The sequence below is a fragment of the Pogona vitticeps genome, chromosome 2 (assembly GCF_051106095.1).
Source record: "Pogona vitticeps strain Pit_001003342236 chromosome 2, PviZW2.1, whole genome shotgun sequence".
NCBI lineage: Eukaryota > Metazoa > Chordata > Lepidosauria > Squamata > Agamidae > Pogona > Pogona vitticeps.
This window is the reverse complement of record NC_135784.1, coordinates 68,562,760-68,580,132: the sequence shown is the minus strand read 5'-3', so window position 1 is coordinate 68,580,132 and position 17,373 is coordinate 68,562,760. Positions and strand designations below refer to the sequence as shown.

At 40.6% G+C, this 17,373-nt stretch overlaps 1 protein-coding gene across 2 annotated transcripts in view; it reads right to left on the bottom strand.

The window, feature by feature from the left end:
* Positions 1–281: 281 nt before the first annotated feature.
* DCP1A (decapping mRNA 1A) overlaps positions 282–17,373 on the bottom strand; it is a 66,283-nt gene continuing 49,191 nt past the window's right edge. For both annotated transcript variants that reach the window (XM_020803875.3, XM_078385337.1), the window contains 3 exons: positions 10,850–10,915; positions 8,004–8,222; positions 282–2,298 (listed from right to left, as the gene is read on the bottom strand). In XM_020803875.3, the coding sequence (XP_020659534.3) occupies positions 2,218–2,298; positions 8,004–8,222; positions 10,850–10,915 (366 nt within the window). In that variant the 3' untranslated portion in view covers positions 282–2,217. The remainder of the gene's footprint in view (positions 2,299–8,003; positions 8,223–10,849; positions 10,916–17,373) is intronic.

Genomic DNA, 17,373 nt, shown 5'->3' with positions numbered 1-17,373 from the left:
TTGTGATCAATTTGAATGCCTAGTAATGCTCTACAGCCACTATTCTCACGTTCCTGTTTGAGAATGATCTTTTCATTCAGATAATTAAGGACTGCTTGCTAAGTCTTTGTTATCCATCATCAACACAGCATGGTATAAATTTGGTTCAGGTTATATAGCAATTAAACAAATAAACAATTAAAATATACTGGGTACTCTGCTGGCTTGGTTTTCTTTCACAGAAGAAGCTTAAAAACAGACTGTATTAGGTAAGCAGCATTTTTGTAGGTACACATGTATGAATGGGTTATTAAAGGTCTAGCATACAAATAGAGACCTCATATGTTTACTACAAAAGGTCTGGAAAGCCTGAAAAGATGCATCTGAGTTTCACAATTAAAGCCAATGCGTAAGTCAAATGTGCATGTCATTGCTAACCCATTTCCCTGAATTCTGCACACTTACCCATAGAAAATACGTTTGCAACCAGAAATATTGAGTTCAAAGGCTGAAGAGGTTCTCTCAGAAGGCAGTTTGCTAAATGAAAAACTACTTAAATTAACTCAAACCGAAATACTTATCTTTAACAGATTTTTTTTTTAAAATCAACATACTGTTTATATTAGAAACACTGATTTATGGTGGAATCATAATTATCACAGTAACTAGATACTGACACTGCTACCATTACCACATTTAAATTTTTAAAAGTAGCAGGTACAATCTACACCAAGACTTTCAACTGCAAATGCTACTGAAAGAATGAGGTTTGTTCAAGATCTTCCCTGTGAATTTTTGCAAATTTCAATGGTTTGCAATGGAAACGTCTGTAATGTGTAGAGTCAAGCTGGCATACGTCGGCCATTTTAACAATGGTTTGAAAAATAAGCAGTGCATATTGATTCTTAAACTGACTACAAAATTACATTTCACAATATAAAACAAAGACTTTCCTACAGAAAAAAATCCCATCCTTTAAAGATTACTATTGCTTTAATAACTTGGATCCTACTAGAGTATTGCTAGCGACTATCACATGCGATAATAAAATTAGTATAAATTACAGAGAGATCAATAGCAGCTTACAAAATAACACAGATCAGAGTCTGACTTTGTTGGGGAAGAAGATTGATCTTTACACAGCAGTATAATAATGAATTTTTAACCCAAATAGGAAAGCAACTCACAAAATCCGAAAAACCTGGGGAACAGTTACAAAAGCAATTATTGTTCATGAACTAACAGCAAAAATGAAATTACACACACTTCTGATACCAGCCTCTTCTTCCTACAAAGAAACTCCTCCTCCATAATGTAACCACCACAATGTTTTATCCATTCCTATTTAAAATACTTTTGGTTTAAAGTAGTACCTTTAGCATGACAGCACATCCTATGTATTGTTAAAGATTTAACTGACAGCCGGTTTATTCTGCCTCAGGAAAACTGAATATATAGACTTGCACTGCAAACTATGGAAGCCAAATTGTTAGGCAATACCACTGTATACATGTAAGGCTAGAAGTATAATTTTTGGATTGCATATCCATTTTATTCCAAAGCCCTAATGTTTTAGGGCTAAATCCCAACATGGCCTTGGCAGAATTTTTAAAACTTTCTTCCCCTTCTCTAAGCCCTCCATATACCAGGAAAACCACCTCTGTAGGGTCATCTGGCCTGCCAAGGATAATTCTGAGGGTGCACAGAGGGCTGCATGGGGGGGGGAGACTCACCCCCTTCCAGTTCTGCTGAAACTCAGTGTTGTACCCGTGGAAGTCCTCTATGGGCTGGTGTTGTTCAGCCCTTCCTGGGCTCCTTAATTTAGCAGGCTATTTTCACAGCTTTTATTGTTCTTGCTTTAATGCCAAAATATCATCTTAGAACACATCTGCCACAATTATTCAAAAGTCTCTACACACCCATCCATGTGTATATGGATGGGTGTGTAAAGACTTTTTTCTAAGCTACTTAAAACCACTAAAATAATGTGCTCCTGAACACAGAGAGCATTTTTTTCTCAAACAGAAATAAAAGACTGCTGGTGACTGGTCACAGTGAAAGCTAGATCGATTCTGAGGACATAACTCATATAGTTTCTTCTAAAAAATAAGGCCTCCATGGAGGCCAAACATAATATTTAATAAACTAAAAACAGTATTTTAAAAGATTACAGTTTTAGAGAAGAGACATTATTGTTCCTTAAGCAGGTGGGCAGTCAGTGAGTTGAGTTCACTTCGGCTATAGTTTGATGCTGTCCATATTCTTGGTCAAGACTTGTAAATAGACTTCATGAAGTGTACTAAGAAAATTTGCATCATTCTGAAGAGAGAAAGAGAAAAAAGAGCACAATCATGCCTATGACAGAAATGCTATTGATATTTTTTCCTACTTGCAAAGGCTTTCTCTACAAATTTGAACTGAAGACCAGACATATTACTTGAGTGAAAAATCCAGCTCCTGAGAAACAGTGAGTTCAAGACTTTGTGAGAGGGAAGGAGAAACACCAGCAGATGATACATAGCAATATTATTTCATATAAATAATACCTACTAGTGGTGCACAGGACTTTCAAGCAGACATCTAGAATATAAGCAGTAGAATAGGCAGGAAGGCTTTCAAATTAAAAATTATTATTTGTTGAAAATCTGATTTATATCTTGCCTTTTCACAAAGTGGTCGGAGCTACTGTGTTTCCCCAAAAGTAAGACAGGGTCTCATATTAATTTTTGCTCCAAAAAAGCATTAGGGCTTATTTTCAGGGGATGTTTTATTTTTTTCATGTACAACCATCTACATCTACATCTACATCTACATCAATCAATCAATCAATCAATCAATCAATTAGATTTCTATCCCACCCATCTAGACCAAGGGTCACTCTGGGAGGCTTACAAATTAAATAACAATAAAACCAAAAACATCTAAGTCCAAGATGGCGAAGTATAATTAAGATATGGCAGTTAAGATATGGCAGGAGAGAAAGCCTGCCCAAATAGCCAGGTTTTAAATTTGTTCCTGAAAACACCCAGAGAGGGAGCCAGGCTGATCTCCACTAGCAAGTTGTTCCAAAGGCGAGGGGCCACTGCAGAAAAGGCCCTACTCCTTGTTCTTTCCTTCTGGATCTCCCCCGGCGTTAGGCCCCTCAGCCGCCCAGCCTGGCTGGAACAAGTGACTCTAGCAGAACTGGGTGGGAGAAGGCGCTCCGCCAGATTACTGAGGTCATAAACCGTTTAGGGCTTTATAAGAATCGTAAGGACTTTTAAATCAATGCGGAAACAGATGGGAAGCTAATGCAAGGCGGCCAGCATTGGGGAAATATGTTGGTACCTTTTCACCCCTGTAAGAAGTCTGGCCAGGACATTTTGTACCATCTGAAGTTTCCGCGTCAGTCTCAAAGGCAGCCCCACATGGAGCGCATTACAGTAGTCTTGAGACTACGAACGCATGGACCAACTTAATGCGCACCCCCACATCAAGATGCAGCTGGGCAATCTGCCGAAGGTGGAAATGTGCGGAACGGACACCTGGGTCTCCATGGTGAGCACCAAGCTGCGAACCTTACTGTTGGTGGTAAGAGTCACACCCCCCCCAAAGGAAAGGGAGTTTCCCAGACCACTGATGTCTAGGACACCCACCCGAAGGACCTCTGTCTTGCCCGGATTCAGCCTTAGTCCATTCACCTCTGCATCCATTGCTGAACTGCCCCCAGGCAGTGCTCAAGGGACAAAACAGCATCCACTGTTGTTGGAAAAAAGGAGATGTAGACCTGAGTATCATCAGCGTACTGATGAAACAAAGCCCCACATGCCCTGATGACCCCTCCCAGTGGCCTCATATAGACGTTAAACAGCACTGGAGAGATAATCAAGCCCTGTGGAACCTCCACAATTGAGGCTCCACGGGGCCGAGAAACTCTCTCCAATCTGCACTCTCTGGGGACAGTCCTCCAAGAAGGAATGGAGCCAGGCAAGAGCAAGGCACTGATTCCCAACTCGGAGAGCCTCCCCAGGAGAATACCATAGTTGACGGTATCAAAGGTGGCTGAGATATCGAGGAGGACCAGCCCGATGGCCTCCCACAAAAAGGGCAACCAATGCTGTTTCTGTGCCATGGCGTGGCCTGAAGCCCGACTGGAATGGATCCAGGGCATTGGTTTCATCCAGAGGAGTCTGCAGCTGATCAGCCACCATCCTCTCGACTACCTTGCTGAGGAAGGAAACATTGGCGACGGGCCTGTAATTACCAATATCATCCGCAGCCAAGCTCGGTTTCTTCCTAATGGGCCTAACGAGTGTCTCCTTGAGGAGAAACCCATTAATTATTGCCGTAGCCCATTCAGATGTTATAAGCCTGGCTGCTTTGATTAGCCAGGCCGGGCAAGGGTCAAGGGAGGAGATGGTGGCACGACGGCGGTCAAGCACTCTGTCCACATGTCTGACATCACAGGCTGAAAGTGGTTAAGTCTCATTGGGCAAGACAGAGCACTGGACGCCTCAGCTCAATCCACTGTTTTCAAATAGGGGGTAAGATCCCAGCAGATGGCCTACACTTTTGATTTTAAAGAGGCTGCAAATTGGTCAGGTGAGATGCTAGTGGGAGGCCAGCCACTATGACCAACTCTGGATAGATCACAAACTATATGGAAAAGTTCCACCTGCTGATTGGAGGCTTCGCTTATCTGGACAACGAAGTAAGCTCGACTAGAAGACTTCACCTTACATTGGTAGAGGTTAGTCGCGATCCTGATAGCTATTTGAATATTTTCTGTTGGGTTCTGCCTCCATATTGCTCTAGCCTTCTCCTATTTAGCTTCGTTGACCACAGCTCTGGATTAAACCAGGGTGAAAGTTTAATTTATGCAAATACAGTCATGCCATCTTCTTCCGGTTGCTGCACAAGGTGGAGGGCGGGGTTTCACTTAATTGGGGCTTATTTTGGAGGTAGGCCTTATATTACGAGCATCCTGAAAAATCATACTAGGGCTTATTTTCAGGGTAGGTCTTATTTTTCAGGGAAACAGGGTGGTTTACTACATGTTAAAGCGATGCATATTGAATAGTCTCCCATGTCTTGCCAGTGAAAAAGTACAAGAACTGTTCCATTGGTATTTCCATGATAGAACTTTGAAAGAGGGGTATTCATATTCATATATCCCCTCACAGGTGCAGTCCTCCACACATGGTTTAGAGGTGGACAGAATGTGAATCTTAGCTGACACTTCTAGGACCTTCCCAGCTGAAGCAGCTCATCCAGAGGCTGTGGCCGTCCCTGAATGTTATCTGGCCCATCATGGATTTGGTGTAGAGAATTCCCTACCCTCTATTTCAGCTCCCTGCCTTTCTTATAATTAATTTTGGGGGAACCAGTGCAATGGAGCAGGTATGGAATGGGTTGTACCAGAAGAGGCAAAGTGCTGCAGATAGCTTTTGTGAAGAATGAAAATGAGTTTTCCATAAGCAGCAGAAGCTGTGCTCAAGTGGGATGACAGGTAAACAACAAATTTCCATCGAAAAATGGGGGAGTATCAAGACAACTGAATCTATAGTATAAAGTATTCTGAGTGTATTAGCAGTATCAAATACAGGCAACATAGCACATACTCTCTAGTACAGGGGTTCCCAACCCTCAGTTCGCGCCCTGGTACTTGGCCGTGGCATGCCCCTCAAAAAGGTTTGGGACCACTGCTCTAGTACATCTCTGCTGTCAATCATGGCGACGTACAACCAAGTACTGTAAAAAGGATTCATGCTCTGTGATGAGAAAGATGTGTTGTACACTGTTCTGTACAGTGCTTGCCTAGGTGATGTGAGCCACAACTAGATACTACTCCAATGTGGTGTCCAGAAAAGCCTGCATTCAAATCCCTGATCAATGTTTATCTTTCCTCATAAAGCCATAAAGGTTGACTCTGCTGGATGATCTGTATAAAAACATGCTCCATTTTTACACATGTAATCCAGTAGATTCAACCTTCATGGCTCTGTTCCATTTTTATATTTTAGCAGTTAACCTTCTGGGCAGCAACGTGAACAAAATTTCAGCTTTCCAGTCAATGCACAAGCAGCTCAATCTCTGGCAAAAGCCATATCCTGCATCTGAGGAAGAAAAGTAAACGTGCCTCTTTCAGATCTTTCTACTTACAAAGATGTCTGGATGGACCTGCATAGGATGCTCAGTCTATCCCCTTTCAGGGAACAGATACATTTTACTCTGGCAGATTCAGTGGCAGATGGGCCATCTGTCAATAACCAAAACAGCCACTAGATGGCACTGAAAACAGATTGGCATCAGCTGCATTAGCAAAAGAGAGGGACCACGCAGCCAGGAGCATAAGCAAGTCATCCATACCAAGTGCCTCCTCCTGTCCTGTAGCCCCTACCTTCAGCAACATCTAGCTCCTACTGAAGTCAAACAAAAAAGCAGGTATAGCAAAAGGGAATTTTGTTTCTAGCAGCCACAATGTTAGTAGCACACTTCCACTTCTTCAGAACTGATAGAAAACATTTACAAAGGTACTGTATATTATACAAGTAAAGCTGTAAAATATTACAACAAATGCTTTATCTCGAAATATTAATGGATCCCACCATCCTTGTAGTTCAATTAAGGCTGTTTAATATAAGCATCAATTTAAATGTGCTGTCTGTCCTTAGGTTAAATTCTGTTGTGACACATGGAGCGTTACTCTCAAAATTCTTTTGGAGCTGCTAGGACAGTTCCAATACGGGTAAACAACACTAATTAGGGAACTAGTTCTATTAAACTACAATGTGAATTGGCTGTGATAGTTATCTCCTTTCCATGGGTACACATATAAAATGTGTCATGCATTTCTTGTGTACAGATCCTCCTGAAGTCAAGGAGAGAAGAGAAGGTAAAGAGAAAGAAGGTGACAGAAGCAGAACACACTGATGGAACTAGCAAGTGTTATAGGGAAGAAGTATGTTACACCCTCCTCCCAAAAAGCCACTGAAGAAGTGAAACACATACAGTATATGGCTACTACATCAGTGAAAGAAAAGCAAAAAGCACAGCAGAAAAAGAAACAGAATTAGATTAGCTCAGATACCACAGTCCTACAACGCTGCCTTTCTCGCAGCAGCAATGAACCCATTTACCTTGAATAATTAAGAAAACAGGTAATAATGAAACAGAAATCCAGTGTATTGGAACAACGATACACACAATGTAGGCTAAGCTTTCTGAGGCTTGGCATATACATGAACTAGAGGACAGAATAAAGAACACAGTATCAAGATTGAAAACATCACAAAATGGATTCTCAAGACTATTGGTAGGAACCTGAGAGTCCAACATGACTTTAATTACACAGTAAAAGTGCTGACAGCCCAGCTTTTGTTCACAGGGCTTTCCCCACACCCACCCCTTCACAGTCAGCAAATTTCTTTGTTTCACTTGTAGTTCTGGCAGAGAAAAAGAAACAGCAGGTTGTGCAGAAAAAAAACCTTGACAAAGAAACAAAACATGGGCTACAAAGCTGATTCTGTGACCTAGTATGGGTCCATTTCAGCCCTAACAATTCTATTACCAAAGTAGATTATTTCTATGGCGTGTTGTTTTTAGAGCTCTATTTTGTATGTGAGCAAGACTTACTGATACCACTGTAGAAAGAACTAGAGTGTACTGATGTAGCACAAAGGTCTGTGACCCTCATGGTGACACAGAAGACAAAACAATCCTTTTAACACCAGTTCGTTCTTGGTATAAGAAGAGCGTTCACCATTTATTGGCACATGTATAAAATGACTTTGCAGGTGAAGATGTTTCTATAAAACTGGAAAGCATCCTTGAAACTATTTAAAGGAGCCAAGCTGCCTTTCATTTACAAAAAGGAATGATAAACAAACTTGATCTATGTGCCATGTGAAGCATTATATACCAGAATAAACTGGGAGCGAACAAGACACTTGTAACATCTACTGATCAGAACCCCGAAACTATAAGGTGGATTTTTAAAAATGAATGTTGCTACAGGACACACACATACACAAAATCTGTTATACCTTTATTAGATGTATTAAAGTTTCTTGAAGCTGTGATCTACTGAGAACTGTAGGAGGTAATGCTTGAACATCTGCTGCTCCAAGGGTAGGAGGAGAAGAGGAGCTGACTTTGCTTTCAGTTTCAGAGGATTTTGTAGCTGACTGTTGAAACACACTTGGTGACAATAGGACAGATGGTACCACTGTGGTTGTAGTTGCAGCAAACTGTGAAGAAGCAACCTGCACAGGAAAGGGATTGATTTTTGACTGTGAACATTTAACTGTTCTTTAAAGAATTGTGTACATATATCAGAGACTATTTAGACATTACTTCAGCAGTATGGAAGAATCCACAGTACAGTATTCTTCCTTTTTGGATAATATTAGAAGCCCCTGCTCACATGGAAGGAATATAAGATGTAGGTGCTTCTCTTTTTATTTTTGTTGGAAGTGAAGAAGAAATACTGTGTATTTCTATGCATACTGGCATAGAATACAGTTGCTTTGCTGGCTCCATTCATGGATGCTTCCAGTACCAGCAGGGCAGGAAGAATTTGTGCTACAAGGAGTTCTAAACAGATTGGAACAATTGTTTAGTTGACTAGAATCAATGGCTCACAGAAGTTATAAATTCTTAAGAGTAACCACTGTGGTCAAAAGGATTAAAGACAACATATCTACTAGTCAAATAATTAAGAAGTCCAAACGATCCAAAGTTCCACTGGAATTTATAACAAATCAAACTGTATTCCAACTGCTGATGTGTTCTCAGCTTCTTTATAAACTGGATAGGAACTTATTCTTACGATAGAATGAAAGACTCTAATATGTACTCCAAGAAGACTGAGAAACTTTAAGAAATTAATTTTTGGCAATAGCCTACTGCTGTGTTCTTTTATCAGCTGAAGAGCAAATGAGTGTAAAGAGTCCAGAATAAACATACAGTGGTGCCTCGCATAACGTTTGCTTCGTTTAACGTTTTTTTCGCTTAACGTTTATTTTTTCAGAGTCAGATTGTGCTTCGTATAACGTTTTTCCCTATGGGCGATTTTCACATAGCGATTTTGGGACCATGCTTCGCTTAACGTTTTTGGTTTTAGGTCCCCTGCTTCACTTAACGATGTTCATTTTTTCAATTACAAAAGTGTCTTAACATGTTGAAAAACGGTTTTAAATGCTTGGAATCGTTAGTGCACCTTCTAAAATGTGTGCATACTTAATTTGGCGTTGATCTGTCTTTTCATTAATTTTTTGTGAATTTTTTTCTCCCCCATAGGAAACAATGGAGCTGTCAGATTTTGACAGCTGTCAAAAGTTGGGGGGAAAAAATTCAGCATAAATTAACGAAAAGTCAGATCAAAGCCAAATTAACTTTTGCATCCGTTTTAGAGGGTGCAGAAGCTAATCCAAGCATTTAAAATCATTTTTGACCCTTTTATGACACACTTAAATTTGCAAAAATTGACTTCGCAAAGCCATTGAAATGTATTGAGTCGGCTTCAATACATTCCAATGGAGGAAACATTGTATCGTTTAACAATGTTTCCTATGGGTTTTTTCGCTTAAGGACGCCAATCCGTGCCTATTGGAACAGATTAACCGGTTTCCAATGCATTCCTATGGGAAATGGTGTTTTGCATAAAGTTTTTTTCGCATAAGGTTTTTTTTTTTTGGAACCAATTAAAAACGTTATGCGAGGCACCACTGTATTGACAAAATATTAGCATTTTACTAGGACAACTTCTCAGAGAGGCTGATTTCTTCTTTACAAATTCTTTATGAGGTCATCTGTAGAAGAGGTGCTAGAGGTGCCCCATTCTCTTCAGGTCTGCTCTACACTTACTGAAAGGAAGCCATTTAGCATGGGAGTGCCCACTACTTGAAATATTCTTCTTCCTCACATTAAGTAGGCTCCAGAAAACCTGATATTTACCGTATTTTTCGCTCCATAAGACGCACCTCTCCATAAGACGCACCAAATTTTTAGGAGTAGAAAACAGGAAAAAATAATCTGTTTTCTTCGCTCCATAAGACGCACAGACTCTCCACCTCCCTGTTTTGTGGGAAAAAGTGAGTCTTATAGTGTGAAAAATACAATAGATGGCACACTGAACACATGTCTATTTTTTCAACTTTTCCTGGTTTGGCATATAATGAATGTTGATCTTCAGAATTACATAGATATTGTATACATATTGTTTTACTGTATATTGTGTGACTGGTATTTTCTACTTTAAAATCCTTAGAGGTTGGTTTATAAATAAATAAATACAGCAATTAACAACCAGAGTACAGGTTGCTGTCCTCTGAAGATGCCGGCCACAGAGACTGGCGAAACGTCAGGAAGAACAACCTTCAGAACACAACCAAAGAGCCCAAAAAACCCAGAACAACCAACCTAAAATGTTCCTTGCATAACTGTGTTGTAAACTGCCAGGAGAGTGCTCTAGCCCTATGGGGCATTATAGAACTCTAAACAGTAAATTAATTAATTAATTAATTAAATTTAGCATTGACTGTGGATAGAATTAGAATATTATGAAGAGTCGGACATGACTAAACGACTAAACAACAACAAAAATATTTAGAATGGATTTATCTAAGTTGGCTTAAAAAATCCTGAAGGCAATTTGCAGTACATATGATCTAGAGAACATAAAGAACTGTGGCTTAAATTTGTGACTAATGTTAGTCACAATTAGAGTAGGTCCCATGGAAATGAATGAAATTTATTAGTCAGATGAAATGCAAGTTCCACTAATTTCAGCAAGGCTGCTCTAATTGGACTAACAATGGATATACTTCTCTGAGTTTCACTAGGAACTTCTGTGAATGCAACGCAATGATTAGAAGATTTAAATACGTACTTGGCTTGCTTTTGTCAAAGTTTTGGGGTGTGGAAATGTTTCAAGCTCCTTGGTTTGCTGGGTAACCTACAATATAAAAAGACAAATAACACAACCCATAAACAAGTGTTCTTCCATACACATAATATAAAGTCCTACCAGACTTACAGGAATTCTGATGTTATGTAAGTTTATTCATATGGCAACCTAATAAAAGTCTTTCAGTAGAGTATCAAAGATTGCTTCTGCTTGCTAATACTGTAGTTTCTTTTCCTAAACTTTTGGTTTAAAATTTAGTGTTGTTCTTCTCATTTTTCAGTTTTATGGTACTGCAAAACCTACTCTTGCTCTTGGATGCACATCTTAATGGGGTGAGGGGATTGTCAGCAAAGCTGAGAACAGTACTATCAGAGTTATATTCTATTACATGTCTAACCTTTTAGCAGGATTACCCAAGGTGGAATGGATTAAGATACATTCATCCTCTTCAAAAGTTACCTCAGATTGCAACAGTCTGTGAACTGTTAGTTTGAATGGGGATGGAGGAGAGAAATTTTTAAAGGCAGTTACTGATAGCAGACAGGGATAGTGGCAGGATATTTCACAGGGAATAGCAGGAATACTCACACTAACTCCTGTTACTGCTGCAAAGAAAAAGACAATGGTAAACCACCTCCAAATACCTTGAAAACCTTATGAAGAGACAATATATAATGAATCAAGAAATAATGCTGGAAGCTGAAACTTCCAGGTAGGAAGGAACTCATTCAGCCAAATACATGTACGTATAGTGCTATCACTAATGAAGAGTCTAAAGTAGAGCTGATGTGTATAGAGACAAAAGGAAGGTACAGTGCTATGGGACATACATAACTAGAACATGGAATGTAAGAAGCGTGAATCGTGGTAGGCTCAAAATTGTAAAACAAGAAAGGGAACATTTAAACATAGTGATACTTGGTAAGAGTTAGTTAAATTGAACTGAAACATGACCTAGAATGGTCGAAATGACCAGACAGGCGGGGTATAAATAGAATAAATAAATAAATAATTCAAAAGTGTTTTACACTGAAAATGACAAAGTCAAAAGAAATGAAGATGTAGCGCACAAGCAGTTAGAGCTATCATAGAAAATATGATGGAATTGTATCAACCGGACGTCAGAGAACATGTATAAACACTACCATCATACACACAAACAAATGTGCAGATAATCATGAGTGACTAGGGTGTAGAGCAAGAAATAAAGCAGAAGAACAACTCATTGAATTCCACCCACAATTTGTTTATTGCAATTACATGCTTGTAGAAACAAATGATTCTACTTGTGGGTATCACTAGATGGCCAATATAACAGTCAAACAAAAGACAGAAGCAGAAGATGGAGAAACCCAATCCTCTCTGCAAAATCAAGAACAGGGCTGGCTGTACTACAGGCCATGAACTTTTAATATAAAAACACAGAGTAAATCTGAAGCATAAAAACAACCAATGTTCCAAAACATAATTCCTGAAGAATCCAAATATAATATAAAAAACTGATTTGCATGACTAAACTCATTTAGCCACGAATCAGAACTTAAATCAGAGTTATTACTTGGGAAGATTCCCAGAAGTTGGAATAGCTATCAAAAGAAAATAGTAGTCCCAATGAATTACTTGAGAAACTCTTTAAATGGTTGTTGACAATCAAAAAAAGAAAAATAAGAGATAACAGAAATAGAAATAGAGTCAGCATCCTAAAGGCAATTGTTAAGCAACCTGCACAAAGAGATAAAGAGAACAAGTATAATAATCTTTGCAAAGAAATACAGGCAAACAGAAACAAGAAAAACCCAGAGATCTCTTTCAAGGATCCAAGAAATGTCAACCTGGATTAGGGATACAGAATGGTCAGTATGAAAATATTATCTGGCCGTGGTAAAATAAAGATAAAATTGAAACTATGTAATGACCTAAAGCCTGTTACTTTGCATAGTAAATCACATTAGATGAGCCCACTGAATCAATGGAGATTTGGTGATTAAACATCTCCATAAGTTTCAATGATTCAAATAGGCCCACTATAACTATGATTTACTATGCTAAAGTAATCCTAAAAAGAATATGACAGGAAATATGGGAAATCAAATAAGGGCCATAGACTGGAAATGTTGGATACATATTCCACCCCAAAGGGAGTATATATTTACCATATATGGACTAAGAAATGCCAGACATTTAACCTAGACTGAGAAAGGCACTATATATCATAATTCAAAATACACTGGCTACTGGAGCAGATCAAAGAATGCCAAATGAACACTAGTTTGTGTTTTAAAAGTCACAACAATGCCTTTCACTATATAGATGAAGAACTATGAATTGTTCTAAAATAAATGGCTGGTTCACATCATCTGACTGTCCTGATGCATGACCTATATTCTGGAAAAGAGGCTCTTGTTAGGACAGAATATGGAAAAACAGAATGGTTTCCAATTGGCAAAGATCTCAGGTAAGTGAATATTTTATCTTCCTATCTGTTCAGTCTGTACATGTAGCAGATCATAGAGGAAGCTGGATTATTTAGAGAAAGGAAGAGTAAAATCTGGGGGAAGGAACATGAGTAATTTAAGGCAGTGGTCCCCAACCTTGGGCCTCCAGATGTTCTTGGACTACAACTTCCAGAAGCTTTCACTACCACCTCTGCTAGCCAGGATTTCTGGGAGTTGAAGTCCAAGAACATCTGAAGGCCCAAGGTTGGGGACCACTGATTTAAGGTATGCAGAAGACCAACAACTTGAAATGACTACTGAGGAAGGCTGAAAAAGAAAAGTGCACAACATTATAGCTGAATCTTAAGAAGACAAAAACCATGGCTGAAGAAGAATTATAGAAGAAACTGAGACTACTGGGAATTTTCTATAACTTGGTTTAATCATAAATCAAAATGGAAGCTGCAGCCAAGAAATCAGAGGATGACTGAGTCTTAGAAGGGCATCTGTGAAGTTAACTAGGAAAAAGATCCTTAGCTATAAGAAGGCATTGCTGGAAGTGAAAGCCATGAATATCCAAACTACTATATTCCCAATTACTTTACATGGAAGTGAAATCAGATAATGAAGAAAGCTGACAGGAAAACAACAGGTTACCCAGCTGTAATTGTAGTTCTTCAAGTGGACCTCTGTGATTCACACCCTGCGTGGCGCCTCATCGGAAGATTTTAGAGCTTCTGTGGTAGCAATGAACATATTAGAATATGCCCCTCCCCAACCATATAAGTACCTTGGCACCAAGCATCCCCTTTCAGTTCTGTCAACCACCGCTTAATAGTAAGCAAACAATGGTGTGACAGAGGAGAGGACGGGTGGGATGTGTGGATCACAGAGGTCCACTCGAAGAACTACAATTACAGCTGGGTAACCTGTCATTTTTAGTGGCCTCTGTGAATCATACCCTGGATGAGATGGAGAGGCCCTTGGATTTGAGATGTAGGAGGAAGCGGAGAACAGTGGAAAGTGGAGTGGATTGATGGAGGATGATGAAGATTTGGTAAAGGATTGAAATTTTTTCTATTTGTACAGGTAGGCTTTCCTTGTGGAAGGTTTTTTGGCATGATAAAGAATGTTCATTAATGAGAGAGAATCCTCCACGCTGCCAGGTGCAGAACAGGTAAGTCCGGGTGTAGGATTTGGGAGTTGTTCTGTGTGAGAAGGTGTGGCAGGCGGGGGAGATGGTGGATGTCTGAAGAGAGACTGCAGAGAACTGGGAACCAAGTCTGTCTCAGCCACCAAGGGACTATAATGATGGCATTGCTTCTATCTTGTTGTAGATGGACAACAACTTTGTGGAGGAGAGGGAACAGCGGAAAAAGGTAGGTAAGAGTCTTGGGCCAACGGCCGACAAAGGAGTCTCCCTGGAATGTTTTCCTATTCCTGCTCGGGAGCAATACAGTTCACATTTCCGATTCGCTCGGGAGGCAAAGAGATCAAGAGTCATGTTTTTGTTGTGTTTTTTATCATGTATGTAAGCCACCCCGAGTAGACTTTGTCTAAAAATCTAATAAAAGTAAAAAAGTAAGTGTGTGTGCAGAATAATGATTGATCTAGTTCCCACTCGTGAGCTTGAGCATCTGTACGGCTGAGAGAGTCTGCTAGGTTGTTGCCTTGACCAGTGATGTGTAAGGCTGTGAGTCAGACGTGATGTTGCAGACAACCCCCCCCCCTGAGGTCGACTGCTAGGTAGAGGAGACCTGGGGAGTTGGTGCCGCCTTGTTTTAGGATATAGTATATCGACGTTGTGTTGTTGGTGGCGATATATCATTTTTCCTACAAGAAGGTTTCTGAAAGCCTTGCTGGCCTTTATGACAGCTAGTAGCTCCAACTCGTTTATGTGGAGCAGTTTTTCTCTGTGAGACCATTTGGTGTGGACTGTGAGGGATTTGGAATGAGCCCCCCAGCCAGTGCGACTGGCGTCGGTACTGACTTTTTATTTGCGGGTGAGGTTGTTGGACCAGTCGTCTGATAGAAATGTTGGTATGGGAATGCCACCATTGAAGTTGAGAGGCCAATTCTGGAGTGACTCTTAGGAGAGTGTGGGGAGAGTCTGTTAGTGGATCGAATAGGGACAGAAACCAGAATTGGAGAGATCTCATTTTGAGACACACATGTTGTACATCTGATGTCAAAGAGGCCATGGTGCCTAGAACTCGTTGCACCGTTAAAGCAGGTATCAAGGCATGTGGAGTGAAGCTAAGAAGTAAGGTGAAGATATTCTGTCTCTTTTTTGCAGGGAGGAACATACTCATGTGGAGTCTATGAACGCGCCTATGTAATGTATAGTCCTTGTAGGTTTTAATGTTGGTTTATGTTTGTTGATAGTTAGACCAAGATTGCAAAGAAGGGCAAGGGTGAAACGGGTGTCTCGTCGATCTTTGCGACGGGAGTGAGCTACAAGGAGCCAGTCGTTGATATATGGAAATACGAGAATGTTTTGGAATCTGAGGGGGACAGCTACTAGCACCATGCACTTGGTGAACACTCTCGAAGCTGTTGCAAGGCCAAATGGGAGTCTTTTGAATTGGTACGCTTGTGATCCAAGTTGGAAATGAAGGAATTTTCTCTGTGTGTGATGTACTGCAATATGAAAGTATCTCTTAAGTCTATGACTGTGAATCAGTCATTTTTTTTTTTTTGAAGAAAGGGAAGAACGGATTCTAGAGTAACGATGCGGAATTTTGTGGTGGCGATGTAGTTGTTTAATAATCTTAAATCTATAATAGGGGGTCTCTTGGGGATGGTAACAGTGAGAGAAAAACCCAATGTTGTTTCGATAGACAGGTTGTCACGCCTCGTGGCACAGTGGTTAAACTGCTGTACTGCAGTGAAAACTGTGCTCACGACCTGGGCTTCAATCCTACGTAGCCGGCTCAAGGTTGACTCAGCCTTCTATCCTTCCGAGGTCAGTAAAATGAGTATCCAGCTCGCTAGGGAGGCAATGTTTAGCCTGCATAATTAACTTGTAAACCGCCCAGAGAGTGCTTGAAGCACTATGGGGCGGTATACAAGCAGCACGCTTTGCTTTGCTTTGAGAAGTAAATTTGTTATTTCTTCTTGCAGGGGGTTGTGACGGAGGAGTAACAATGTGTGTTGTTGGAGGAAGTTCAAAGAAGTGGACGTGGTAGCGGTTTTTGATGATGGAGAGTACCCAGGAATCTGCGGTGATGGATTCCCATGCAGGTAAGTGTTTCCAGAGGCCAGGGTTGGTGTGGTGAGTGGTGATCTCGGTCAGAGGAATGGTGTTTGGGTTTATGGTCATTCCGCCTAGTGGCAGGCTGTTGCCGGCTTTTGGCTCTTTGGTTTTTGAAGTATGGATTGTAAGAGGTTTGTTATGGAGGGTCTCATTGGAACCTCTGGTATGAGTTATAGAGTCGTTTCCATTGATTTTGCTGAGGACGTTGCTGGTAGGTAGGGTAAACTCTCCAACGTCTGGCTGCTGAACATTTCTTTTGTATGTTCTCTAGTATATTGTCAGTTTCAGCATGAACAAGACCTGCTCCATCAAAGGGGAGGTCTACGATACATGCCCGAGCATCTTTGGCTAAGTTGGCCATTCTGAGCCAGGAAAAGCAGCATAGGGCTACTGAAGTGGCCATGGACTTGGCTGTAGCGTCTACGGTGTGGCGGGCAGAAAGCATCTGTTGTTCGGCAATGGAGAGACCTTCTTGTTGGAAGGTTTGAGCTAGTATTGGTGTTGAGAGGCTGAGTTTTGTAGTATTGCCAGTTAGGAGTTGGAAAAGATGGAGGCGGCATGTCCATGGACATCTGTCGATGTAGAGGACCATCAACATCAAAAGATGGTGGTTGAGCTTTGGTGGACCTTGATTGGTAGGAATGGACTTCGGTGTTGAGCTCGATGTCGTTACAGTGCTGGGGTCAATGACTTGGATTTACCGGAGGATGGGAACTCTTTTGATGTAACAGAATGGTGCGTGTGTCCATGGAGCAGGATGGATATTGAGGATCGTCAATATCAGAGCCTGTGTCTTTGTGATGTCGAAAACGGAG